The sequence below is a fragment of the Bufo gargarizans genome, chromosome 4 (genome assembly GCF_014858855.1).
Source record: "Bufo gargarizans isolate SCDJY-AF-19 chromosome 4, ASM1485885v1, whole genome shotgun sequence".
NCBI classification, from domain to species: domain Eukaryota; kingdom Metazoa; phylum Chordata; class Amphibia; order Anura; family Bufonidae; genus Bufo; species Bufo gargarizans.
In genome coordinates this window covers 266,970,286-266,997,964 of record NC_058083.1, presented here as the reverse complement: position 1 = coordinate 266,997,964, position 27,679 = coordinate 266,970,286, and the positions used below count along the sequence as shown (strand labels likewise).

The following is a 27,679-nucleotide window of genomic DNA, read 5'->3' as shown; positions in this document are numbered from 1 at the left end:
GCTCTATATTACACTTTTTGTGCGGCAAGGTAACAAGAAATAGCTTTTTTGGCACGTTTTTTTTTTTTGTTATTTACAACATTCATCTGACAGGTTAGATCATGTGGTAATTTTATAGAGCAGGTTGTCACGGACGCGGCGATACATAATATGTATACAATTTTTTTTATTTATGTAAGTTTTATACAATAACTTCATTTTTAAAACCAAAAAATTGTTTAGTGTCTCCATAGTCTAAGAGCCATAGTTTTTACAGTTTTTGGGCGATTATCTTGAGTAGGGTCTAATTTTTTGCGGGATGAGATGACGGTTTGATTGGCACTATTTTGGGGTGCATATGACTTTTTGATCGCTTGCTATTACACTTTTTGTGACGTAAGATGGCAAAAAATTGCTTTTTTTACACTTTTTTTTTCTTTTTTTTTTACGGTGCTCACCTGAGGGGTTAGGTCATGTGATAATTTTATAGAGCCGGTCGATACGGACGCGGCGATACCTAATATGTATACTTTATTTTTATTTATAAAAGTTTTACACAATTATTTTATTTTTGAAACAAAAAAAATCATGTTTCAGTGTTTCCATAGTCTAAGAGCCATAGTTTTTTCAGTTTTTGGGCGATTATCTTGAGTAGGGTCTCATTTTTTGCGGGATGAGATGACGGTTTTATTGGTACTATTTTGGCGTACATGCGACTTTTTTGATCACTTTTATTACCTTTTTTGGGAAGTAAGGTGGGCAAAATTTCAATTTTCTCATAGTTTTTATTTTTTTATTTTTATGGCGTTCACCGTGCGGGGAAAGTAACATGACCGTTTTATAGATCAGGTCGTTACGGACGCGGCGATACCTAATATGTGTAGTGTATTTTTTTATTTTTATTTTTATTCAGTGATAAATGTTTTTTTATTTTATCTTAACTTTTTTCACTTTTTTTAAAAAAAATTGGACCCAGACCCACTTGGTTCTTGAAGATCCAGTGGGTCTGATGTCTGTAAAATACAGTACAGAACCTATATAGTTTTCTGCACTGTATTTTACTTACACTGAACAGATCTATGCTTTCAGCACAGATCTGTTCAGCACCATGGACAGCAGGACGCCTGAGCAGGCGTCCTGTTGCCATGGGAACCTTCCCCGTCTGTCACAACTTCGCAGACGGGGAAGGGTGAGGACGGGGCTTCGGGGGGCTCTCTGGGGGCTCTCTCCCTCTCCCATCGGGGGGCTGCAAAGGCACAGCAGCCCCCCGATCGGAGAGGGAGGGAGCTCCTTGCGCTGTTAACCTTTTCCATACAGCGGTCCGTACGGACCGCTGCATGGAAAGGGTTAAACGGCTGGCATCGCATCACCGATGTCAGCCGTTTATACCAGGGTGCCAGCAATGTGCTGGCACCCTGGTATAACCCACTAGACGCCAACGATTATGCAATGGGAGGCGGGCGGGGGATCGCGATCCCGCCTGCCGCACCGCCCGCCTCCCGCAACGCCCCCACTGCCTGCGACACCCCCCCTGCACCACCCGCCGCCATCAAATCATGCAGGGGTGCAGGGGGGGGGGCGCAATATTGATTTTAGGCACTCTGAAGTTTCTGATCCCCGCGGTCAGGGACCGCGGGGATCAGAAACTGCAAAAAGCGCAGCAAACCGCAGGTCTGAATTGACCTGCGGTTTGCTGCGATCGCCGACACGGGGGGGTCAAATGACCCCCCCCTGCATTGTTACGGGATGCCGGCTGAATGATTTCAGCCGGCGTCCCGTTCCGATTAACCCCCGCGGCGCCGGAATGCAGATTTTAAGTCAGGACGTACCGGTACGTCCTCGGTCCTTAAGGACTCGGGAAATAGGGCGTACCGGTACGTCCTCGGTCCTTAAGGGGTTAATGAGGTAAGTTGTTTTTTTTTTTGTTTGTTTTTTTGCACTATCGTGGGTACATTATGTATATGTGGACATTATATACCCTGGGGCACTATGGTAGGCATTATTTAAACAGGAGGCACAATGGGGGCCATTATTTATACTGGAATATGCAAAATAACGGTGGAGCCCCAGTTATGGGTCTTCAACACAGTGAAAGCCAGATATCCCTCAAAGGAAGGAAAACCGAGCAAAGGGGTGTCCCCATTACAGAGATCACCAAATCCACCATATTAAGTGGCCCCTATGTCAAGATCCCGCTCTTTTACAAGCTTTAAGGATGTGATGGGGAAGACCTAAGCCAGTTATCAATCCACAGACAGCTGTTTCGGGGTGTTGCCCCTCATCAGTGTGGAGTAGGATTCTGGCTAACCGGGAGCAATGCCTCGGAGACTACTCAAACAAAACAATGGCTGATCTTAGGGAGACCAGCTACAGAAAACACTGTGGAGCATCATTTAAGAGTCTTGACATAACAATCCAAAGTGCAAAGCTCCCTGGGAAACAGTGATATGCAAAATAACGGTGGAGCCCCAGTTTTGGGTCTTCAACTTAGTGAAAGCCGGATATCCCTCAAAGGAAGGAAAACCGAGCAAAAGGGTGTCCCCATTACAAAGATCACCAAATCCACCATCCTTAAAGCTTGTAAAAGAGCGGGATCTTGACATAGGGGCCACTTAATATGGTGGATTTGGTGATCTCTGTAATGGGGACACCCCTTTGCTCGGTTTTCCTTCCTTTGAGGGATATCTGGCTTTCACTGTGTGATAGGTTCTTTTTCAAGTCTAAAATTTGTTATGCCTCAGTCATCTGAATTATGTGGCAACTATATTATTTACTTTAGACATATTTTCAAACTGTACAATAAAAATGTGATATTTTGGGGGGGGGGGGGGGGGGTTCCGACTTTGATGCGACTGTTGGGGGGTGGGGGGCAAGGTTAAAATTAAAATACAGTTAATAAAAAAAAAAAGTCAATGAAAACTGACTGGACAAATTGCTATGGCCATACACCTTCAATGGGAAACGGGCTTACTGATGAAAAATCAGAAAAATGATCAGCCACTTTCCACATTGCAGTATCTAGGGGCTGCTCTGTCCATGACTCCATGATTTTTGGCCAGTTAACCATTTATGAATAACTTCATCTTATACAGATTTCATTGGGCAAGTGCACAGTACTAAACCCCCACCAGTCTGAGAAAATTGTCCAATTAAAGGGGTTGTCAGGGTTCAACTTAAGCTCCCCTAAACTCATTTACCATGTCTGATTGGAGCATTTCTAGCAAAGTGCAGGACAAGGGCTGTTTGTTTTCTACCGGTGATGTACCCGGCTTTTTCTCCGTATGCTAGGCGGAGGCTTCCACCTAGTAGTGAGGTCACCAGCACTAATGGGCAGTCTTTAGCGCAGCTGTAGCCTGTAAAACAGCCTAGGGCATTGCCAAAGACCACCCATTTGTGTCAGTGACTTTACCAGGCTCACTGCTAGGTGTTCCGCCTAGCATACCCTTGTGATGCGTACCGGAAGTACAGAAAAAGCCATTGCCTTACGCAATGCAGCGCAAGGCAAGGGGGAGCATCCGAGCAAGAAATGCTCCGATGCTCCACTCAGCCATGGTAAATGAGTAAAGGGGAGCTTACGTCCAGCTCTAAACCCAGACAACCCCTTTAGAATGTATAAATCCCGCATGTTTTACGGTTTCCAAGCCCCATCATTACTGATGCCTCATAACTTTCTTGCATAGAATAGTTGTCATTGTACCAGTATGTCATCCACTTTGAGTATACTTATAAGTAACACATAACTGCACAGCTCTGTTACATCTAGCATCGGTTGCTGTCTATTTGCCTGCAGTTGCATTTTAATTGCCTTTACGCTATTCCCTGATAAACGGCAACTTTCATTTTATAACCAACTATTCCATCATTGGATTCTTTCTTGAGGCTTTTCTGGTGTATGGGGGGGGGAAGGTAGTTTATTATAGTCCAGAATATGTAATCGCCATCTACAATCACTAGTACAGTACAATGTCACCGCAGCTTATTTTTCACAATGAGACCCAAGTATTACTGGCCAAGGAAAATCCCTTTTAATATGTTGTTTCTTTAATTTGTTATCCATTCTCCCAGCTTTGCTTCATTTTATATATTTGAACAGTCAGAAGAAGGAAATAGCAGATGCTGTCTATATATGGACAAATTTTTCACTTGGTCAATAACAACCTTCTCAAGTGTTTGATGCTTGCTGCATATACTGTATAGCCTCACTTACAGGGACAATGCTAAGAGTGTTATAGGTCAAAAAAACATTTATTGTCAAATATACTGTATAATAAAAGTATACCGTAGTTCATAATTGCAAGATGACGTGGCATATGTAGATAATGTCATGAGACACACATACAATGGTATTTTTTTTTTCTGTTTTGTTGCATTACTGTCAAATTAAATGGATTTTGAATCAGATTTTATGTAATTGACCTGACAAAATATTTCTAATTGTTACAGTAGAATAAAAAAATACGTAAATACTAAAACATTGTGAGTGCATATGTATTCACTCCCTTTGCTATGACACTTCCAAATAAGGTCTTGTAACAGAGGTTGCTGTGCACCGCTGTTCCCCTGCTTACCGCCGCGGTTTCAGGCGCCGTGTTCAGCGGTGATCTGCGGCCGGTGCTTCCCATTCACCGCTGCAGTCCTGGGCACTGTCCACGTGGGTGCTGTTGTTCTGGGATCCGCTCCACAGTTTGCTCTCAGCCCCGGCCACAGCATGCTTACTGTTTGTTTCCTGCAGCTATTCCTTTACGGTCAGCGCGCGTCTCTTCCTGGGCTGTATGGGTTAGGTCATGTGACCTCGCTGACCTGTCCAAGCTCTCCTGCGCATATATAAGTGACTCACCCCCCTTCCCAGATGCCTCAGTGTCAAGGTCCTTGTGTCCTGCTAATGATCCTGATTTCTGCTAGTGTTCCTGACTCTTATCTGTATTCCTGGACTCTGCTACCTGTTAGATCCCTTTCTGCTTGACTTGACTCTCCTGTTGCCGACCTGGATTGCCTGACCTGTACCTGTGCCGTCTGGCCTGTCCTTTTGCCTGTCTGACTACGCTCATGCCTCATCCTTCCGTCCTGCACCAATGGTACCTTTCTCAGATACCTCCTGGTCCGCCTGGACCAGCTGCCTCGTGTACCTATCCTCCTCAAGAGGTAGCGACCTGGTGTTCCTCTTGGGAAAGTCTTTCCTCACCATCAGGGGTACTGTGAAGATCCAGGGGTTCACTTAGACAACGCCCTTAGAGGAGGTAGGACACGTAGCACAGTGGGTTCACACCTGCCGGTTCGTGACAGGTCTGGTCCACTCAATTAACTTTGAAAGTCAAATATTTAATTGAATGAGGTCCTGCTGTGTAACGCCAAAGTGTCACATAGTGTGCGTATAAATACACCTGATCTGAAAGGAAGCTCTCCAAACATGCCAGAGACAAGTTTGTGGATAAGTATACATCAGGGTTGGGTTACAGGAATATTTCCTGAATATTGAACATCCAGGCTAGCACCAATATATGTATGTGTTATAACAATAGGGAAAGAATATGGCACAAAACTGAAAAGAGAAGGCCGCCCACCAAAATACAGTGATAACACACAAGGAACTCCAAAAATCCACAGCGAGATGGAAATATCTTTTGGTACTTTATGGAAGAGATAAAACACTGCTGAATTCGGCTGAAATAAAAACATGATAAAATATATCAGAAAAAAAAACTTCCACAAAAAAAAAAAAATTCCACAAAAAAAAAAAAAAACATGTAGGAAGGTTCTCTGGTCAAATGAGATTATCATGAGAAAAGTTGTGTGTGGCATAAACCCAACACTTCCCATCAGCCCAGGAACACCATTCCCACAGTAAAGCATGGTGGTGGCAGTGTCGTGATGTGGGGATGATTTTTAACAGGGACTGGAAAACTTGTCAGGATTGAAGAAAAAAAAGATGGCAGTAAATACAGGGCAATGCTTGAGGAACACCTGTTTCAGTGTTCCAGACCTTTGAGACTGGGATTAAGTCTCATCTGCTAAAGCTACACCCCTACAAAAAAATGTCAAAGTCTCAATAACTTGTCATGTGGCCTTGAGTATCAATTACAGCTTGACAACGATGTCTCATGCTGTTTACAAGTCGACTTATTGTCTGCTGGGGCATGGCTTCCCACTCTTTTTTTGAAAAGGTAGCCCTCAGGTCATTGAGGTTCTGGGGTACAGCGTTACGAGCCTCTACACGACGACTCAGCTGATCCCATAGGTTTTCAATGGGATTCAGGTCTGGAGAAAGTGCAGGCCACTCCATTTGAGGAACCCCAGTCTCCAGCAGCCGTTCTCTAATGAAGATGAAATTTGGCCTGTGTTGTTCATGCAGAGGCACAATAACTGGATTAAGGAAGTTACTCAAGTTGTATGGGCTTGTCACTGTATTATTCACAAAGTGTAGGGCAGTTCTGTATTGACTAGACACACCTGCCCACACTGTAACACCACCAGCATCAAAGGCTCGTCTGGTGCCAACAGTGGCTGATGCATACCACTCTCTTTGACGTCTCTAACATTGTTGGCAGCCATCATTTCTGCTCACCCTGAATCGACGTTCATCAGTGAGCAGCGTAAATGCTACCTGGCCCATGCAAAACTATGCCGTCTGTGATCGGGTACCCTTTAGGTCTTCAAGCGCGCAGACCACGCTGATGTAAGCGGTTTTGAATGGTCTTACGTGACACTTGGGTGCCTCTCACCTCCCTTCAATGTGCCTGGAGTTGTGTGGCATTCATCATCTGGTTTCACAGGGCATTGTTCACAATGAAGCGGTCATCAGTGTGGGATGTTGCCAAAGGATGTCCACCTCTGTGCCTTTCTGTGACTTTTCCAGTCTCTCTGTATCTCCATTGCAACCTGCTGATGACACTCTAAGCGCAGTGGCCACTTTTGTCTGAGAACATCCTGCTTGAAGCCTCGCAATGGCGAGGTACTGTTGATCAATGGTTAGGTGTCATCTTGGTCTCATGATGTCAAAATGTGAACAGCATGATGAGGAGGCCTCTTTAAATACCAATGCTAATTGAACTGCGAAATGTATTGGGAGATTCATGGATCAAACACCTGTTGTGAATTTTTGCTGTTAAGCTCCTTGTTACAGGACAGCAAGTGGTGCAAAAAGTACCGAAGCATTGAACAATTGGACATGTACATTCAAAAGTTTAGAGATGGTCACATATAGTTCACCCGTAAAGGTTAGGGTGCATTTTAGGTTCATCTTGAAATTTCACCCACAAGCCAAATATCCATAGCTTTTTGTGAGTAGTGTGACTGGAAGGAGTTGGAGCAGCTTTTCCTGGAAGAATGGGCAAAAATCCCAGTGTCTAGATGTACTAAACATACTGTAACTCTAGAGATTTGTATTGACTTTCAGAGGTGAATACTTGTGCACATTAAATGTCTGTGTTTTTGTCTTGGTTATAAATAAATCTTGATTCCAGGTTGTATTGCAGCAAAACAGAGAAAACACCAAGGACTTCATAAAGTACTGTAAAACAGTTTACTTTCTACTGTAGATACCCATAAATGGTTATACTAGTGGGTTTTAAAGGGGTCGCCCCCACAATTCAGTATAGAGCTGAGATGCTCTACTAGCAGGATCTGAACTTTCTCTCTGCTCAGTGAGGCAGGGAGCTCCTTATCTCTGCTCTGTGACCTTATAAACACTCATTCCTTAATTACCAATATGAATGTGGCTTAAATAAGTGTCTATGACCTCTTAGTAATTTAGAGAGGTTTATTAGATGACCGGCACAAAGTGAAATTAGGATGCACACAGCTAGAGAAACAGTTAATCCTTTGTGACAGAGTGGCTCAATATTTTTAATAAACACCAATTGCAAAAATTATTTTTAGCGCAAAAATTAGTAAAATGCAGTCATAAAAAATTGTTCCCAAAGGTGTACATAGCCTTTAAAGAAAACTGCTCATAATATGCCTCCAAGAAGCTCCTTTCACTGGGATGCCAATCACTTATAGACTCTTGGTTGTTAGAGATGACGTGTAGTTGGGGCTCTTATTGCCTATTAGTTTACCCCTCATCTGCTGGATGACTTTTTTTTTCATAATTGTGACCCTTATAAGGCTACTTTCACACTAGCGTTCGTCGGTCCGCTCGTGAGCTCCGTTTGAAGGGGCTCACGAGCGGACCCGAACGCCGCCGTCCAGCCCTGATGCAGTCTGAATGGAGCGGATCCGCTCAGACTGCATCAGTCTGGCGGCGTTCAGCCTCCGCTCCGCTCGCCTCCGCACGGACAGGCGGACAGCTGAACGCTGCTTGCAGCGTTCGGGTGTCCGCCTGGCCGTGCGGAGGCGTGCGGATCCGTGCGGATCCGTCCAGACTTACAATGTAAGTCAATGGGGACGGATCCGTTTGAAGATGCCACAATATGGCTCAATCTTCAGGCGGATCCGTCCCCCATTGACTTTACATTGAAAGTCTGAACGGATCCGTACGAGGCTATTTTCACACTTAGCTGTTATATGCTAAAAATAATGCAGACAGATCCGTCCTGAACGGAGCCTCCGTCTGCATTATTATGATCGGATCCGTTCAGAACGGATCCGATCGAACGCTAGTGTGAAAGTAGCCTAATGTGCTAAATAATTTGCCACAGAAGAATAATATTTCAAAATGTATTTATATAGCATCTACTATAGGAATTTTATTTTGTGTGTTTTTAGTATAAGAAACCAACCACAATTGTGATTAACTGAAAATGTCCAATTGTCCTTGCTGCTGAATGATTGCTCATGCTGTGTCACCCCTTAACATTAGAAGACTTATGTGCCTTTAGTCATTTTAACCCTTTTCTTTTAGCTTTGGCTGTTGAACGTTGACACGGTGTTAGTGGAACTAATAAAATCTGGACGTGTCGATTCCTGCTTTTTCTCTGGAAGTCCATCTCCTGATTCAAAAAACACTCCAGAAGTTCAGAATGTTGCAAGGGTCCTATACATGCCATGTGTTGACAACACCAACACAGAGTAGGTATTTTTTATCTTCATTTTGGTTACTTTATTCCTATTTCTTTTAATTTTATACTTAAGATAGACGTAAATCATCCCAGTTCTGTTCAGTTCTTCTCATGTATGGATGTGTTGTGTCACCACTAGTTCTAAGCAAGGATTATGTTCCTTTTTTCAAAAGCTACTTGAAAGTGACTTTGTCAAAGAATTATGCTTCAATAATCCATTGGGATATGATGTTTGCTCATTAAGAAAAGGCATTATGTTTCACCGGGTAATTTAGTCCTGTTGTGCACATATGCGTGTGGTTTTCTATTGCAATTTTTCTCTAGCTAGGATAGCATTTTTGTGAAATGGGTGCAAGAACTAATTTTAGTATTTAACTGAACGAGGTTATTTTTTTAAAACTTTTTTATTGACATATATAAATCAACAACAAATACATACACTTCTGCTACATTTCAAGATATCAATAATAAACAATTATCCTAGCTATTAATTCCTTCAATCAATCAGTTAATTGCCCACTGCACTGCTGAAAATGTCCCTTTATCCTAGCTGAGGTTGTGTTATACAATACATTAGGTGATCCCACTACGCCGATTGATCCATGGTTCCATGGGCCGTTGATGAGGCTTGCCGTAGTCTTAGCTGAGTATAGAGTATGAGGTGAATTACACCAAACACCCCAGACCTTTTAAAATTTTTGAAGTTTATTACGATGTTTATATACTAACCCCGTATACGGCAGTATCTGGTTTATCTGCGTTTTCTACACGGATAAATTCGGTGTAATGACACTGTACCATCTCAGAGCGATGCACTTATGTGCCTTTAAATAGCGCTTCCCTTAAGAATGTTGACATGTAATGATCCCAAATAAGAATTTATGTGGCGCACAGGACCGACTATGGCCAATTGAGGTGCTCACAGTAAAGGGGACTCACCCTGTCCACTTGAAATGTGTATGTAAAATCTAGAAAAAAAACTGGGCACTCTCAGGATGCTGGAACCATCTTGTAATTTAATAGATATATAAATTAAAATAAATATAAATAAATAATGGACCACAAGTACAATAAATATTCGACCTAAAATATATGATGGCTAAAAAGTAATATAGCAGCGATCAATCAAATAGCAACATATAAATACCAATATTAGAATAGTTGAGTGATTTATCACTTGACCCCTAAAGAAATTTCAAACATACGGTAATCCAGTCCATACATCGATGTAACCTCTAGTATGACTGAAGCAATACTATGACTGCGTCAAGATGATGCGATCCCAACGTGTTGAATGCAAAAGTTGTTACATTTCTTTTTATATCTCTATTACCACCTGCACTTGGCACACTTGCCTCTGTCTGTATTGTACAGTTCAATGGCTATGTGCATACCTTATGCGGCCATCCCAGGTTTTTGGGTGGGCTAGTTTGCCTTGTGCTATTTGTACATTTTTTCATTTATCTTTCTGTGCATGCAACATACATTCCAGTACATGTTACTTTGAGTGAACCTACAGTTCTCACAATTTTCATGCTGATGTATACCTAGGGCTGTGACATCTTTTTCCCTGCCAGCTGGGTGTTTGGGAGAGAGGTTGACCTCCTATCTGACCTCCTTACATGAGGTCTCCCTCCCTCCTGTACACTTGTGCCTTATGTCTCATATACAGGTCCTTCTAAAAAAATTAGCATATTGTGATAAAGTTCATTATTTTCTGTAATGTACTGATAAACATTAGACTTTCATATATTTTAGATTCATTACACACAACTGAAGTAGTTCAAGCCTTTTATTGTTTTAATATTGATGATTTTGGCATACAGCTCATGAAAACCCAAATTTCCTAAATTCCTATCTAAAAAAATTAGCATATTTCATCCGACCAATAAAAGAAAAGTGTTTTTAATACAAAAAAAGTCAACCTTCAAATAATTATATTCAGTTATGCACTCAATACTTGGTCGGGAATCCTTTTGCAGAAATGACTGCTTCAATGCGGCGTGGCATGGAGGCAATCAGCCTGTGGCACTGCTGAGGTGTTATGGAGGCCCAGGATGCTTCGATAGCGGCCTTAAGCTCATCCAGAGTGTTCGGTCTTGCGTCTCTCAACTTTCTCTTCCCAATATCCCACAGATTCTCTATGGGGTTCAGGTCAGGAGCGTTGGCAGGCCAATTGAGCACAGTAATACCATGGTCAGTAAACCATTTACCAGTGGTTTTGGCACTGTGAGCAGGTGCCAGGTCGTGCTGAAAAATGAAATCTTCATCTCCATAAAGCTTTTCAGCAGATGCAAGCATGAAGTGCTCCACAATCTCTGATAGCTAGCTGCATTGACCCTGCCCTTGATAAAACACAGCGGACCAACACCAGAAGCTGACATGGCACCCCAGACCATCACTGACTGTGGGTACTTGACACTGGACTTCAGGCATTTTGGCATTTCCCTCTCCCCAGTCTTCCTCCAGACTCTGGCACCTTGATTTCCGAATGACATGCAAAATTTGCTTTCATCCGAAAAAAGTACTTTGGACCACTGAGCAACAGTCCAGTGCTGCTTCTCTGTAGCCCAGGTCAGGCGCTTCTGCCGCTGTTTCTGGTTCAAAAGTGGCTTGACCTGGGGAATTCATGCTTCCATCTGCTGAAAAGCTTTATGGAGATGAAGATTTCATTTTTCAGCACGACCTGGCACCTGCTCACAGTGCCAAAACCACTGGTAAATGGTTTACTGACCATGGTATTACTGTGCTCAATTGGCCTGCCAACTCTCCTGACCTGAACCCCATAGAGAATCTGTGGGATATTGGGAAGAGAAAGTTGAGAGACGCAAGACCCAAAACTCTGGATGAGCTTAAGGCCGCTATCGAAGCATCCTGGGCCTCCATAACACCTCAGCAGTGCCACAGGCCGATTGCCTCCATGCCACGCTGCATTGAAGCCGTCATTTCTGCAAAAGGATTCCCGACCAAGTATTGAGTGCATAATTGAACATAATTATTTAAAGGTTGACTTTTTTTTGTATTAAAAACACTTTTCTTTTATTGGTCGGATGAAATATGCAAATTTTTTTAGATAGGAATTTTAGGTTTTCATGAGCTGTATGCCAAAATCATCAATATTAAAACAATAAAAGGCTTGAACTACTTCAGTTGTGTGTAATGAATCTAAAATATATGAAAGTCTAATGTTTATCAGTACATTACAGAAAATAATGAACTTTATCACAATATGCTAATTTTTTGAGAAGGACCTGTATTGTTTGTTATGTGATCGTCTCTTAATAAATTACCTATATTTTATATGTGTGTCTCCCATTTTTCTTTGGGGTTATTGGTTTTGTTTTTGGGTTGGCTCAAGATATTCATGAAGCTGCATTTTTCAGCTAGGTTTACCTCTCTGATGTCTGTATTCAGCCCTTAGCAACCATATTTATCTGTGCCTCTATTTCAGCAACTTCCTAAGATGGCCTCTGCTGCTCTTCCTGTGATGATCTTTGCTCTTCCTTGGGGCCATCCTGTATTTCCCTCACTTCCCATAAGCCTTTGCTTTCCTCACATGAACTAGCAGGACCAATAAGAACGTAGATAACTTCCCACAGTATCCAGAGCAGTGTGTATCCTCACATACAGCTAACCAGAGACGAGCCCTGCAATTATATTAAATCATTAAGCATTTATTTTCCTCTTAATAGCCAGCTGTCCCTCATTCTCTTCCAGACTGACAGGGGGAGGGGGCCTTTAGCTGCTTATACTAGAAATCTAGTAATATGGGCTTTGTATTGTCTGAAAGCTGGCATTCCAAGCTTTCAGACAATACCAGAATGACATAAATCTGTTCAGTACAGTGGAAGATATCAATTATAGAAATGGGGATGCTGTGAATGAAGCTGAAAGTTAAAGCAGATTTTACCCGCGATTATTCCCGACTCAATTTCGAAGAGTGATTTCTCCTCTGGTCTTGTATGACCATATTTCTAGCTGCTTCCATTGAGAAGATATCACCATCTAAAGCCGCCCTCCCCCCTCCACTTTCTGCCTCAGCCCAGCTCCAGGCTGTCAGCGCTGAGCTCCTCCTCCCAGAGCTCATCCGTCTCTTGTTATAATACTGAGAAGACGGACTGCACATGGCAATGCTGTGAGATGAGAGCTGCTGAATAGGAAAGTAGCTTGCATTTGTGGGAGTTATTAGCAGGTAAAACTGAAAATGATCAAATTTTAAATCACAAAAGCACTTATACAGCAGGGTGTACTATACCATTAGGGAATAAAAAATGAAACGACAGTTACACTTTAAGTGACATGGCCTGAGTATGTCTTTTAGTAATATTTACTCCCAGGTATTTAAATGTGTCTACCACTTTTAGTCGTTCTATGGGAAGAACCCGTCCAATCTGCCCTATCCAGAGGCATGTATACTGATTTCTCCCAGTTTATTCTTAGGCCCGAGAACTCCCCAAACTCATCCATCAAAACCATTGTGTGTCAGGCGTGGACATATATAGAACCATATTGTCCGCATATAATCCTATACGAGCCCCTCTCTCTCTCTCCCAAGATCACCCCTGTTATATTGTTACTACTCCTCACCCTGATTGCCAGTGTCTCGACTGCCAAAGAAAACAAAAGTGGTGACAGTGGGTAGCCCTGTCTTGTGCCTCTATGAAGGGTGAAACTGTCAGATAATTCCCCATTTATCAGCAGTCTGCTTACCCGTCTACTATATAACATGTTGATCCATCTGGCGAACTGTGGGCCGAACCCAAACTCCCGCAAGCAGACAATCAGATAGGCCCATTTGATGGAATTGAATGCCTTGGCGGCATCTAGTGAGGCTAGGGCCCAATCTTCATTCAGGGAATAGCCCACTTGTAAAACCACTTGAACCCGTCTAATATTCTCTGTAGTGGACTTCCCGGGCATAAAACCTGTCTGGTCCTGGTGGATCAGAGATAAGATTACCAGATTAAGATGAGTGGCCAAGATTCTGGTTAGGATTTTGTAGTCCACATTTAACAGAGCAATATGCCTATAAGAGCTACAATCTAGGGGTTCTTTATCGGGTTTGAGTAAAAGTATTATAGTGGCTTTCATAAATGAGTCTGGCAGATGCCCCTTCCGAGTGAAGGGTGGCTAGCAGTTGAGGAGCCAACACGTCTGCGTATTTGGCATATACTACTTTGGGGAGCCCATCAGGGCCATGAGACTTCCCATTATTAAGGTCTGATATGGCCTGTGTTATTTCCTTCAGGGAGATTGGCTGATCTAACTGGGTACTTTGTAGTGTGGTAAGTTTAGGGAAAGTTATACCATCTAGATATGTGGCTCCTGTGTGCAACATTCCTGCACTGCAGAGTTTATAATTCCTAAAAATGCTGAAGAAGGCAAGTCATGTCGAATTAGTTGAGCCAGTAGTTTGGCTGGCTGGTTTCCTCAAACTCAAACGCTGTCTGTTTCATAAAGAACAAGTTTCCTATCTGCTTTATCTTTGAGGATAGCTAGGTAATGTCTACCCGCGTGGAGCCAAGCAATCCTGTTGAATTCAGTTGTCGGATATATTGCTGCTCCAGAGTGGTACACTGCAATTTAAGCTCCAGCTCCGAGCTTTTGGTATCTTTTTTTAATATAGGAGATGCTGGAATGTAGTGACCCGCGGAGAAATGCTGTCAAGATGTCCCACACTAGCGTCAGGTTAGATTCCTCCCTATGTATTTCCAGAAACTCAGTTAATTGATAGGGAGTCCCATCCACCGATCCCAGAAGATTCAGCCATAACGGGTGTATATTCATTCTATACAGAGTACTCCCTGTCTCTGGGATGATTGATTCTCCAGAGGTCTGCCCATCTAAATTCCATCAGGAATCTACTAAGTAGTGAAAGGCCACCAACACTCCTCCGGTCAGCTGCATCTTAAAATTGTTCCTAAAAAGGATCTAGCATCATATTTAAGTCTCCCATGCAAAGTACCCTAGCATGTGGATACGTAGCTACAAAGGTGGCTGCCAGGTGTAACACCTGCGTAGAGCCAGGGGGAGGATAATAAATGCCTAATAACGTGTATTGTACGTTGTCAATAAGAGAGTATACAAAGACATATGTGCCTTCTGAATCAATGACTAGGTCTTTTACCTCCCAGCATAGTTGTTTGTGTACAAATAGGGACACCCCTCTAGAAGAAGAGGTGTGATGGAAATGTGTAGCCCATTGAACCCAGGCCTTTTTTAGGACCTTAGAAATGTTGGCTATAAGATGCGTCTCTTGGAGGCACAGACTTTGCAGACTATGATTCCTAATAAAAGCTAGTACCATGGATCTTTTTTGTGGCGTACCCGATCCCCTGACATTCCATGATAACATTTTTAGTTCAGCCATGGAATCCAGGGTGGAAATGTAGAATCAGGAGTGAAGCCTAATTCAGTGGGTGTAGAAGAGTACTGTAACACAACTGTCTTAATTTTGTGTTTTAGCAAATGTGAAAATAAGTCTGGAACATTGTCTTAATCCAGACTGAAGGCCAGTTGAACTGGGATGCCTCTGCCTTTGGTGATGGTTGGCAGAAGCATGCAGGCCACAACTACAGTTGTGATGTAGCCATTTTAGTACATACATGCCGTTGTTAAAGCCCTATACCAACATCTGAATTGAATCTATGTATTATCAAGAAGCTGCTATTGAATGTTTCTAACATATTTCAACTAAGCCAAACCAGACTGATGACTTTGTCAGATAAGCAGTCCCAAGAAGTTGTCAATGCTTTCAGCGTCTTGGAGATCTGCGTCATGGGCCCAGCCATTCAGAGACTTCTCCAGGTGAGGTAAAGAAGACCGCTCTGTCACCGTCCACCACTCTGAGTCTTACAGGATAGGCCATGGAGTAAGGGATATTAGCCTCTCTCAGTCGTCTCTTGACTTCCATAAAAGTGACACGTTATTTCTGTAGTTCTATGAAGAAATTCAGAAAGATGGAGACTCTAGTATTGTCGAATTTGATTTCTTGCCGTCTTCTAGGTAGGTCAATATCTTGTCCCTGTCTTTGCAGTTGAGGAATCTTGCCAGCATGGGCCAAGGTAGGGCCACAGGTGGGGGAGGTTTTGCTGGGACCTGTGACTCTTTGATAGAAATTTGCATCCGGGAAAAGTTTTTTCATCCATTTTTCTATAAATTAGTCCGGTGAGTGTCACTTTGCTCTTTCAGGCAAGCCAATAATTCTGATGTTGTTCCTACGGAGTCTGTTTTCTAGGTCATCTGCTTTCTGCCTCCATGTCTCCACTTTGGCATTAAGATCTGAAATAGATCTAGGGACAGTGGCCGTGGTGTCCTCTATGCGTGATATACATTCTTCAGCATGTTGAACTCTCTCTCGCAGATTATGCAGGTCTTGGCGTAGTAGTCCCAGATCAATCTTGACCTCATCTAATTTCCCTGTGAGGGATGTCTTGCATGTGGTGATGGCTTTTAGGACTTGGGTGGATACTTGTTTAAGACTGATCTCTTCATTATTTTCCTCAGAGGGTATTATAAGGGCTATTACATTTGATGCAGTGCTTGCTCTAGTATGAATGTTACGCTGCGGCAAAGGCGACCGCGTACCTTCCTCTGGTTGCCTGGCAAACTCGCAATTGTTCTGCGGCACTTTGTGTTTTTTGCGGCCTCATTCTTATATTAGGATATTAATCGATTATGTAGAGTTTAATCCAAGGCTCTGGGACGCACAATATGATGTCTCTTAGGGCTCATGCACACAACAGTATTTTGCGTTCAGTATACTGGCCGTTTTTTTAGTTCAGTATGCGGTACATATACTGAACCATTTATTTCAATGGTTCAGCAAAAAAAAACTGAAGTGTCTCCGTGTGCATTCTGTTTCAGTATTTCCGTACCGTGAAAAGATAGAACATGTCCTATTCTTGTCCGCAAATCACGATGCTTGGCTCCATTCAAGTCAATAGGTCCGCAAAAAAAACGGAACACATACGGAGATGCATCCGTATGTCTTCCGTATCCGTTCCGTTTTTGCTGAACCATCTATTGAAAATGTTATGCCCAGCCCAATTTTTGCTATGTAATTACTGTATACTGTATATGGCATACTGAAAAAAGGAAACAGAAACACAACGGAAACAAAAAATGGAACAATTGATCCGTAAAAAACGGACCGCAAAACACTAAAAAAGCCATACTGTCGTGTGCATGAGCCCTTATAGTGAGACTGCTGCTAATGTGCTAGTATACAGTTCCAGGTGAATCTTGGTCATTTATATATGCCCCAACAGTCTGTATATATGTTAGGACAGTATGCAATTGTAACTCTAGTGGCTTAATCCAGGAGCTTATAGCTGTGTTGTGTGAGGTAGGGAGGTTTAGATAGTGGTGCAGACACAAGCGCTTTCCGCTAGCTGAGCTCCCTCCCTCCTCCTCTCACTGCAGGGGAGCAGCTAAAATGGCCGACTGGCGGGAAACTGCAGGGGCCAGTGAGTGTGTTTGGACTGTTCTCGTCCCACAGGGTATCTCACCCTTCACTACCCGTTTCTCCCCTGTGCCTCACCAGGTGTAATGCGAGTGGGCGCGCTGTCTGGCTGCCGTTCGTGCTTCTCTTGTTTTGCACGCGGTCCACTCCCATCCCAGCTCCCAGCGCTGCTCTCTCAGTGCTCCCTACGACTTGCGATCAGTGAGTGCAGGCTTCTTATGTGCAGCAGGGCTGAACCCGGGGTCTTTTAGACGTCCAGTGGCTATGTGAGGTCAGGATTAATCCTGTACTTTAGGGCTTGCTGCGGAGCTCCTTCAAACACGTCCAGCCATTGTGGCTGCTGGCCACGCCCTTTCAGGTTTATTGGTTTCCAGTAGATGGTTGGCAGTTCTCCAGAACGGTGAACCATCCTGAAGTAGACAATCCCTTTGAAGATTACCTATTTATATGTTTTGCGTACGCCAATATTATATATAAATATGTGAAACGTCATAATATATTTTATAGGGGAAGTGGCATGTTCCTTACCTTCCAGAAATCTCTATCAGTACCCACAAAAACTCAGTCTAAAGTACAGTAGAAAGACAAGGACTATGCATCTACCAGATTAGATAGGTTGTTTGGGATTAGAAAACATGTCTGCTGTCTTCCAGAAACAAGGCCACACTTGTCCATTGGATTCTGTCTGATATTGCAGCTCTGATGTGTATAGAGCTGAGCTTTAACAAAATGAATAATCTGTAGACAGGTGCGGACCTACTTTTGAAAGAAAGAAGGCATGAAGATGGATTGTTGATTCAGGGATTTATTCAGATTACCATATGTACAGTTGCAACAGATTCCCCCCCCCCCATCCATATGGGGCAATTCACATCTGCCTTATAAGGTTCTTTGCCTTCTTCTGGATGATTCAATATCATCTGGCCTTCATGGTCCTGTGATTTTTTTTTCAACCTTATCAACTATGTAATTATGTTGTTTTACATTTTGTACAACTCCTATAAAACTAGAAAAATTGAGGAAAACTCTTTGCCATGCATTCGTCACATAGAAACCTATGGGCACGTCACATAATACATTTGTATAGTTGTTCTTTACTTTGGTAACCAAATGTATTCTTCTTCCATGGCCTATAAATGTGGCATGGTTAGAGCCTCATGCCACTTTTACACATGATTACTTTGGCCAATATTTTGCATCAGTATTCGTAATCCAATCTCTAGGGAGAAAATATAATGGTAAGATGTGTTCCGCTTCTGTGTTTTGTTCCTGCTCCTGTTTTTGGCTTTCAAATACTGATCAAGAAAACTGACCATGTGAATGAGGCCTTAGAAATTGTGGAAGTTCAACTTTCAATCATAGCACATTGAAGCTTGGGTCTTCTTTTTTGTGTATTCTACTTCCTTCCAAGTAATATAGTTTCTTGCCTACCTGCCATTAAACATTGTGAATTTCAGATTTCACCCCTTTATTCTACTAAATAAATTTAGAGATTATACATGTAAATATCAAGCCAAGGAGGCTGAACTGAGATCTTCACCATAACCGTGTAACTCTAGGTTCACAACTGCATCACTCAGGGCCTCCATCACAGATTCCTTCAAAAACAGTGGACAAAAAAGGCCTGCATGGAGTACTTTATTGCTTCTAAAAGAGTGCAGATTGCTAAACTGAAACCGATCGGGCACCATTATAGTTAGTGGGTCTGTTCGGCATCATTCAGAGAAGAACAACACAAATTGATAGCCCTAGTCTGCACAGCCCATATAAAAGTGATAATAATTGTGATAGAAGTCTGTGTCCCACATGTGCAGATCCTGGTTGGAACAGGCAATGTATGGTAGTTAAATCATCCAGTAAGTGTGACTGACTCAAGCTCAAGTAGAAAAAAATGTGTCTCTGAAGAAGCAACAAGAAAAAGAACAAGAGAGACTGATACATGGAATTCCTTAATGGAACACATTTTCTTTTGAGTTCCCCTTTAATGATAGCTACCGTTTATAGAGGAAGTGACGTCTCTCCTGACCTCTCTATTTTAGTAAGTACTTGTACCTCTTTGTCATTCTTCTGTTATTCCTCTTCTCAATGTATAAATTAAATTGTTCATCACACTACAACTGAGGCAGGCAGTGGAGAGTCGTGGAAGGCACAGAAGCTGACTCATAACTTTTATTAAATAGATATATAAAATTAAATATTGGGGCCTAAAACACAACCTAAAATATGTGTAAAATCAAGGAGTGCAGAAAGGGGTACCACGGTGGGAGTAGAGCAGATGTTTACTTAGAGAAATACTAAAGTAGTCAAAGGCAGGGAGGACCCTACATTGCTCCCTTGGTACCCTAAAGTTGCAGCTCACCCGCAGGGGGAAAATACTGGACCCCACCCCTAGTAACACCCTAATAAATCTCTATACTGGCTCGACCCGTTTCCCCATGAGTGTTGGCAGGGCCAGTTTTAGACAAAATGTGGCCCTGGGCGAAATTAAAAGCGGGGACCCAAATTCTGAAGTACTATATCAACAGTCACATTTATTCACTTGACGCCAGGGGAGAAGTCGCCTCCGTGGCCCACGATTGGTTGCAGGCAGCATCAAAATGGATGATGACATCCATTGACCTGAGTAGAGGTCGGAGAGCACTGGAGCCGAGAGCCAGTGTCAGGAAACGGGCAAGGCCCAGTTCACACTTCAGTTATTTGGTCAGTTATTTCCATCAGTTATTGTGAGCCCAAACCAGTAGTAAAGCCTCCACAGGGATAATGTACAATGGAGGGATTTCCTCCTGTCCTGTGTTTTTGACCTGCACCTGGTTTTGGCTCACAATAATTGATGGAAATAACTGAAGTGTGAACTCAGCCTAAGGGCCTTTGCTCGCCTGCAATTTTTGGGCACCGACCGTGTGCTCACCATATCATAGAAGCGGACCCATTCACTCGTTTGTGTGCATGAGCCCTAAGTGTGCTTTCCTTAGCAGGTTTGCCCAGGAGACTTACTTAAATAATCAGAAATTATATTTAGACAACTGTGTTCCAGACTGCAAATAGTAAAAAAAAAAAAAAAACGCTACAGTGGGGGGGGGGGGGGGGGGGGGGGGGATTGGGGGGGAGAAGGGGGGTGCAGAGGACAGGTCCTGTATATTCTCTGCAGGCTGTCTTCTCACCAAACTTTGGACTATCAGGATATGTCTGCCAACAAGCAGCCCTTGTAATGCAGCACAGAGAGGAGAGAGGGGCCAGCAGCACATGTCAGGTGATTAGAGGGTGACATTCTGGACCAGTAAGCCACAGGAGCAGAGGAGGCCATTACATTCACAGTGCAGGGCCTCAGGAGAGATAGAGGAAGCGGGCGGCGCCAAGGCCTGACTGCTGTGAAGCCGGTGCTATGGATGCAGCACCTAGCTCCTCACTACAGCATAAGGACCCTGCGGGTTACAGTGGGCGGCAGACCAGGGACCAGCGCTTCTTGCTGTGCTGTCTCTGCTCTTCTCAGATGCGGCCACCAGCTCTTTTCCACATGTGCCTGGGCAGCTCAGCATGGGGCCCTGGGCAATTGCTCTGTTTGCACACCCCCCCCACCTCCACCACCACTTTGGCCCTGAGTGTTGGTTCAACTTGGGGAATGTGATATGTGAAACTAACCTCTCTCTCCCCCCCCCAAATAAAAAATAATAATACAAAAAAAATAAAGGAAGCCCTGTTTCCAATTAAGTAAGATGAAGTGCCTTGTGCCAAACTGTACCAAAATTACACAATGTCCACCACTTAGACCTTAGAAATAGACACATCAATATGTGCCAGTGTGCAGATGTCTCTGAGGGTTACATCTGATATTTCAAGCTAGAAATATGAATAGACCGTAAAGAAACCGACACATTTTAATTGAACGGCAGATTAAAGAATCTGCATATAATTTATTCTTTGTCATCATTTGCTGTAAATCATGTTTTTCTTTGATTTTTGAGAAAATATTTGTAAGCGTTCTATAGCATTATGTTACATTATAGTGAACAAAATGGAAATAAACTCTGAATGACAGAAGCCAAGCAAATGCTGTTTTTCTTATAATGTTGTGTTTTCTGCTTACCTCTCTGAAAATTACCATTTGAATTGGTCTCTTCTCAATTCTATTCCTGTTATCATTTCTCGGGAGCAGTATTTAGAGTCAGTGGCCATTACTGTGACTAAAAAAAGCACCCCCCCCCCTCCCCCTCCTCCGCAAAAGTTTGAACATTCTCTAAAAACCTATGTTTTCAAAATGGGTTTATTTTTGTTTCAGAAGAATCTTTCATTTGACATCCCTCACAATGATTTATCACAATAGACTGCTTAAAACTGCTCGCAATAATGAGCAACGTGAATTTCAATACTTCCTTAAGGCTAAACGAGTCAGCAGGAGCTCAAATTGCAAGGTAGACACTTTTATTTGAGCTCCAATACAAGTGGAAATGTGTATGAGGGTACCATAACGAGGCCTATAGGGATTTGGGATTATTTATTTAAATCCTTATGAAAAGTAAACTATTTCCCTGTATGTTTAGCATTGCACAGAAGAGATTAACGAAAGACAGACCCCATCCCTGGTACACTAGAAGTGACAAAACGAGAGGAAGAAATCAAAGCAGGAATATTTTCTGAAAGGTTCTGATTTAGAATTATCTGGGAGAGGCACCTTCACCAACACCATGATATAAGGCTTGGATTTACCATTAATAATGAGGATTATATCAAACATTATCATTAAACTTCTAGATATTTCCCGGCAGCACTTCAGATCAATAAGACCAACTATTATATTTCCTGGATAAATCCCTCGTGCCTAAAGTTGAATGCATCTCTGAAGTACTCAAACTTTATCTTGATATTGAGAACACGAAATAGAAATCTTAAAAGATTAACTCATGAGTAGCAAAAACTTTTATTTTTTATAATAAAAGCAGTGTTACTTATTGGGTTTGGTTTGTTCCGGTGGATGAAATACAAATGGTAATACTAATAAATAAGTTGTCCTAACAGGACCCCCACTGATCATGAGTAAGGGGGCCACCTACCATAAAATGAATGGAGCAGCTGGTTAAGCATGTGCCGTGCTGCTCCATTCATTCTCAAGTTCCAGTAGTCCCATAGAAATGAATGTAACAGCACATGCTCAACCAGCCGTTTCATTCATTCAGTGGTGGCCCATGTTCTTGTACCTACGGTTGGCCCACCACCAATCTAATAGGGGCATATCAAAAGTTTAGATAGGTGGGCGTCTGAGTGCCGAGACCCCCACTGATCTCTAGAACGAGGGGAGAGGAGCACTAGCTTGGTGCGCTCTCTCTCCTCATTGCAAGACAGACTCATGCAGCAAGGAGGGAAAGCAAGCCCTTCTCTCCTAGATATTTCGGGGGTCTCAACGTGTAGATCCCCACTATCTAAACTTTTGATATGTCACTAAGATATATTAAAAGTTTAATGAAGGAACCCTTTACGCTATGTCACTGGCAAACAGCTGGCTGTAGTGGGAACTTTCTACACAGCTACACTATCTACATCAGGCAAACCTGCTTCATGAATCAGTATGCAAATATCCAATAATGGGTGTCTATCATCAGTTTTGAAGGGTGAGAGGTAGATAAATGAGAGGTAAAACTGTTTAAATATACTTTGGTGAATGCTCATGCTTGTTGAAAGACGGAGAAGAAGTTATAATGCCTCTGACCCCACAATCACAAGTGCCATGGAGGCGGTTCCTTCATGTCCCAGGCTCTCTGCAGTGAAGACTTTCCAGCCGCTTCCCTCTGCTCTCGATCACGGCTCTGATATCCAGCCATGAGACCACTAAGGGTACTTTCACACTAGCGTTTTTCTTTTCCAGCATAGAGTTCCGTCACAGGGGCTCTATACCGGAAAAGAACTGATCAGGCATATCCCCATGCATTTTGAATGGAGAGCAATCCGTTCAGGATGCATCAGGATGTCTTCCGTTCAGTCATTTTGACTGATCAGGCAAAAGAGAAAACCGTAGCATGCTACGGTTTTATCTCCGGCGGAAAAAAAAAGAGGAAGACTTGCCTGAATGCCGGATCCTGCATTTTTCCCCATAGGAATGTATTAGTGCCGGATCCGGCATTCAAAATACCGGAATGCCAGATCCGTCCTTCCGGTCTGCGCATGTGCAGACCGGTAAAAATGTGAAAATAAGATACAAGACGGATCCGTCTGTCCGCATGACAAGCTCCGTTCTTGCAATGCATTTGTGAGACGGATATGCATCCGGATGCGTCTCACAAATGCTTTCAGTCACATCCAGATTGGCAGATACGGCAGGCAGTTCCGACGATGCAACTGCCTGCCGGATCACACTGCCGCAAATGTGAAAGTAGCCTAAAGCTATGTCTCAGAGGAAAGAGCTTGGGGAGTCTTCAGTGGAAAGAGCCTAGGACACAGCACATCAAGGGACCACCCCCATGTAACTTGTGATTGAGGTTTCAGGGCCTCAAGACTTCTCATCGGTTATCAAAGAAGCAGGATCACCTACTGCATAGCCCCTCATCTGTCTTCCCCTGTCAGTAGATTTGAAAGGTGGAAATGGTTGACATATTTCCTTTAATCCCAAAAACCTTGCCATTTTTCACCTTAAGGACCAGACCGTTTTTGGGAAATTTGACGTGTCACTTTATGTGGAAATAACTTTGGAATTCTTTTACTTATCCAAACCATTCTGAGATTGTTTGCAGTACATTGTACTTCATGATGGTGGAAAATTTAAGTCAATACATTTCACCTTGATTTATTAAACAATTCCTAAATTTATAGACAATTTGGAAAAATTTGGAAATAAAAAAATTTGAATTTCCCTGCTTTTAAGGTAATACATCATAAAGAGTTATTACTTTACATTTCCCATATGTCCACGTTTATGTCTGCATCATTTTGTAGGATGTTATAAGGCTTAGAATTTTAGAAGAAAATTTCCAAAACCCACTTTCAGTTATGAAGTCACTTTGTGGGGCTTACATAGAGGAAACCACCCATAAATTACTTCATTTTAGAAGCTACACCCCTCAAAGTATTCACAACTGATTTTACAAAGTTTGTTAAGGCCCCTTTCACACGGGCGAGTTTTCCATGCGGGGGCAATGCGTGAGGTGAATGCATTGCACCCGCACTGAATCCGGACCCATTCACTTCAATGGGGCTGTGCACATGAGCAGTGATTTTCACGCATCACTTGTGCGTTGCGTGAAAATCGCAGCATGTTCTACATTGTGCGTTTTCCACGCAACGCAGGGCCCAAAGAAGTAAATGAGGCTGCGTGAAAATCGCAAGCATCCGCAAGCAAGTGCAGATGCCGTGCAATTTTCACCCATGGTTGCTAGGTGACGATTGGGATGGGGACCCGATCTTTATTATTTTCCCTTATACCAAGGTTATAAGAGAAAATAATAGCATTCTTAATACAGAATGCTTAGTAAAATGTCCATTGAGGGGTTAAAAATAATAAACAAATTTTACTCCCCCCATCCACTTGGTCGCGTAGCGGATCTCTTCTTCTTGCTTCAGGACCTGGCTAAAGGACCTTTGATGACATCACTGCGCTCATCACATGGTACATCACATGATCCATCACATGGTCAGCGCAGTGATGTCATCAAAGGTCCTTTAGCCAGGTCCTGAAGAAAGTAGAAAGAAGAGAAGATCCGCTACAGGACCAAGTGGATGGGGTGAGTTAAATTTGTTTATTATTTTTAACCCCTGAATGGACATTTTACTAAGCATTCTGAATTAAGAATGCTATTATTTTCCCTTATAACCATGTTATAAGGGAAAATAATAAAATCTACAGAACACCGATCCCAAACCCGAACTTCTGTGAAGAAGTTCGGGTCTGGGTACCAAACATGCCGATTTTTCTCACGCACGCATTAAAACGCTTTGCACTCGCAGGGAAAACTCGCGCATTATCCTGCAATGCACCCGCATCTTTTCCCGCACGTCACCCGCATTTTTACATTTCACTTTTTTGGGCAGATTTTCCATTTTGATCAATTTTTTCCTGTAACTCATCAAGGGATAACAGCCAAAGAACTCAATATTTATTACCCTGATTCTGCAGTTTACAGAAACACCCCATATGCAGCTGTAAATTACTGTATGGGACACGGTAGGGCGCAGAAGGAAAGGAGTAACATAGATTTTGGAGGGCAGATTTCACTGGGATATTTTAAGTTGCCATATGACATTTAAAGACCACCCTGATGCACCACTTCAGTGGAAACTCCCAAAAAGTGACCCCATTTTAGAAATTATGGGATTGGTGACAGTTTTATTGTTACTATTTTGAGGTACATATGATTTTGGATTGCTCTATATCACGATTTTAGTGAGACAAGGTAACCAAAAAATGTCTGTTATTTTTATTTTTTTACGGCATTCACCTGACAGGTTAGATCATGTTCTATTTGTAAAGAGCAGGCTGTACCAAATATGTCTACTTTTATTTTCCTTTTGTTTCAGTTGGAAAAAAAGTCATGTTTTTGTGTCTCCATTTTCTGAAAGCCATATTTATTTAATTTTTCTGCCAATCGTTCTGTGTAGGGCTTTTTTTTGTGGGAAGAGTTGACTTTTTTTTGTACCATTTTTGGGTGCATGTGATTTTTTGATCTGTCAATATAACACTTTTTCGGGCAGGTTGTTATAGACGCGGTGATACCTAATTTGTCTATTTATTTTATATTTATTTTGGTATTACACAATAAAAGCATTTTTGAAAGAAAAACAATCATGTTTTTGTGTCTCCATTTTCTGAAAGCCATATTTTTTATATTTTTTGTACGATTGTCTATTGTACTATTTTGGGGTACATAACTTTTTGTTCGCTTGGTATTACACTTTTTGTGGTGTAAGGTGACAGAAAATGGATTTTTTGGCACAGTTTTTATTTATTTATTTTTACGGTGTTCACCTGACGGCGTGGTTCATGTGATATTTTTATAGAGCAGTTTGATACGGACACGGCGATATCTCTGTTTATGTCTGTTTTTTTATATATATTTTGGTTTTACACGATAAAAGCAATTTTGAAAGAAAAAAAATCAGAAGTAATGGTTTGATTGGTACTATTTTGGGGTACATATGACTTTTTGATCTCTTGGTATTGCACTTTTTGTGATTTAAGTTGACTATTTTTGGCACGATTTTTTTTTTTTTACGGTGTTTACTTGACAGGGTGAATCATGTGATAATTTTATAGAGCCGGTCGCTACGGACGCGTTAATATCTAATGTGTGTGTTGTTTTTGTTTTCTACGGGTTTTTTTTGTGCACATGAGCTGTGATTTTCACGCATCACAATTAATGCGTTGCGTGAAAATCGCAGCATGCTCTATATTGTGCGTTTATCACGCAACGCAGGCCCCATAGAAGTGAATGGGGCTGAGTGAAAACTGCAGGCATCCGCAATCAAGTGCGGATGCGGTGCGATTTTCACGCATGGTTGCGAAGATGACAGTCTATTCACTGTATTATTTTCCCTTATAACATGGTTATAAGGGAAAATAATAGCATTCTTTAATACAGAATGCTTAGAAGGTGGTCAATTGAGGGTTAAAAAATAAAAAATAATTTACTCACCTTCTCCTCTTGATCGCGTAGCTGCCGGTCTCTTCTTACTTCTTTAATCATGAGCTGCCGGCTAAAGGAACTGTGGTGACGTCATATCACATGGTCCACGCAATGCATAAGTGATGCGTGAAAATCACAGCTCATGTGCACATCCCCATAGAAATGAATGGGTCCAGATTCAGTGCGGGTGCAACGCGTTCACCTCCCGCATTGCACCCGAGCGGAAATCTCGCCCGTGTGAACTCAGTCAGAGAAGTGCCAGGCCCTGCACAAGGGAATTGCAGAGGCCTAAATGTTTCTGGTGCAGGCACAGGTTGCAGCAGAGTAAAGGGGAGTGGCAGCAGGAGTCGCAGCAAAAGGCATGAGCTCCCGTTGTCATCTAGCGGTCGTGTCTTGCCCAGCAACCCAGCTGTTCTTGAATGGTTGACTCGGTCATCCACTTTGTACCAAGTGACATCAGACACCCCCAGCCAAGAGTCGTGGGTTTGTCAGACACAACCCTTAGTTGGCATGGCCCAGGAGCAGGCCCTGTGCCATCACCTGTCCTCAACCTGCCTTTGTCCTTTTCCGTTACCTCAGCCAGAGAAGTATTATATGCTGTGTGCTCAGCTCCACTATACAGCGAGGACGAGCTA

At 42.6% G+C, this 27,679-nt stretch overlaps 1 protein-coding gene across 2 annotated transcripts in view; it reads left to right on the top strand.

The window, feature by feature from the left end:
- UBE3D (ubiquitin protein ligase E3D) overlaps positions 1-27,679 on the top strand; it is a 217,278-nt gene that overhangs the window by 100,265 nt on the left and 89,334 nt on the right. For both annotated transcript variants that reach the window (XM_044289798.1, XM_044289797.1), the window contains exon 8: positions 8,819-8,985. In XM_044289798.1, the coding sequence (XP_044145733.1) occupies positions 8,819-8,985 (167 nt within the window). The remainder of the gene's footprint in view (positions 1-8,818; positions 8,986-27,679) is intronic.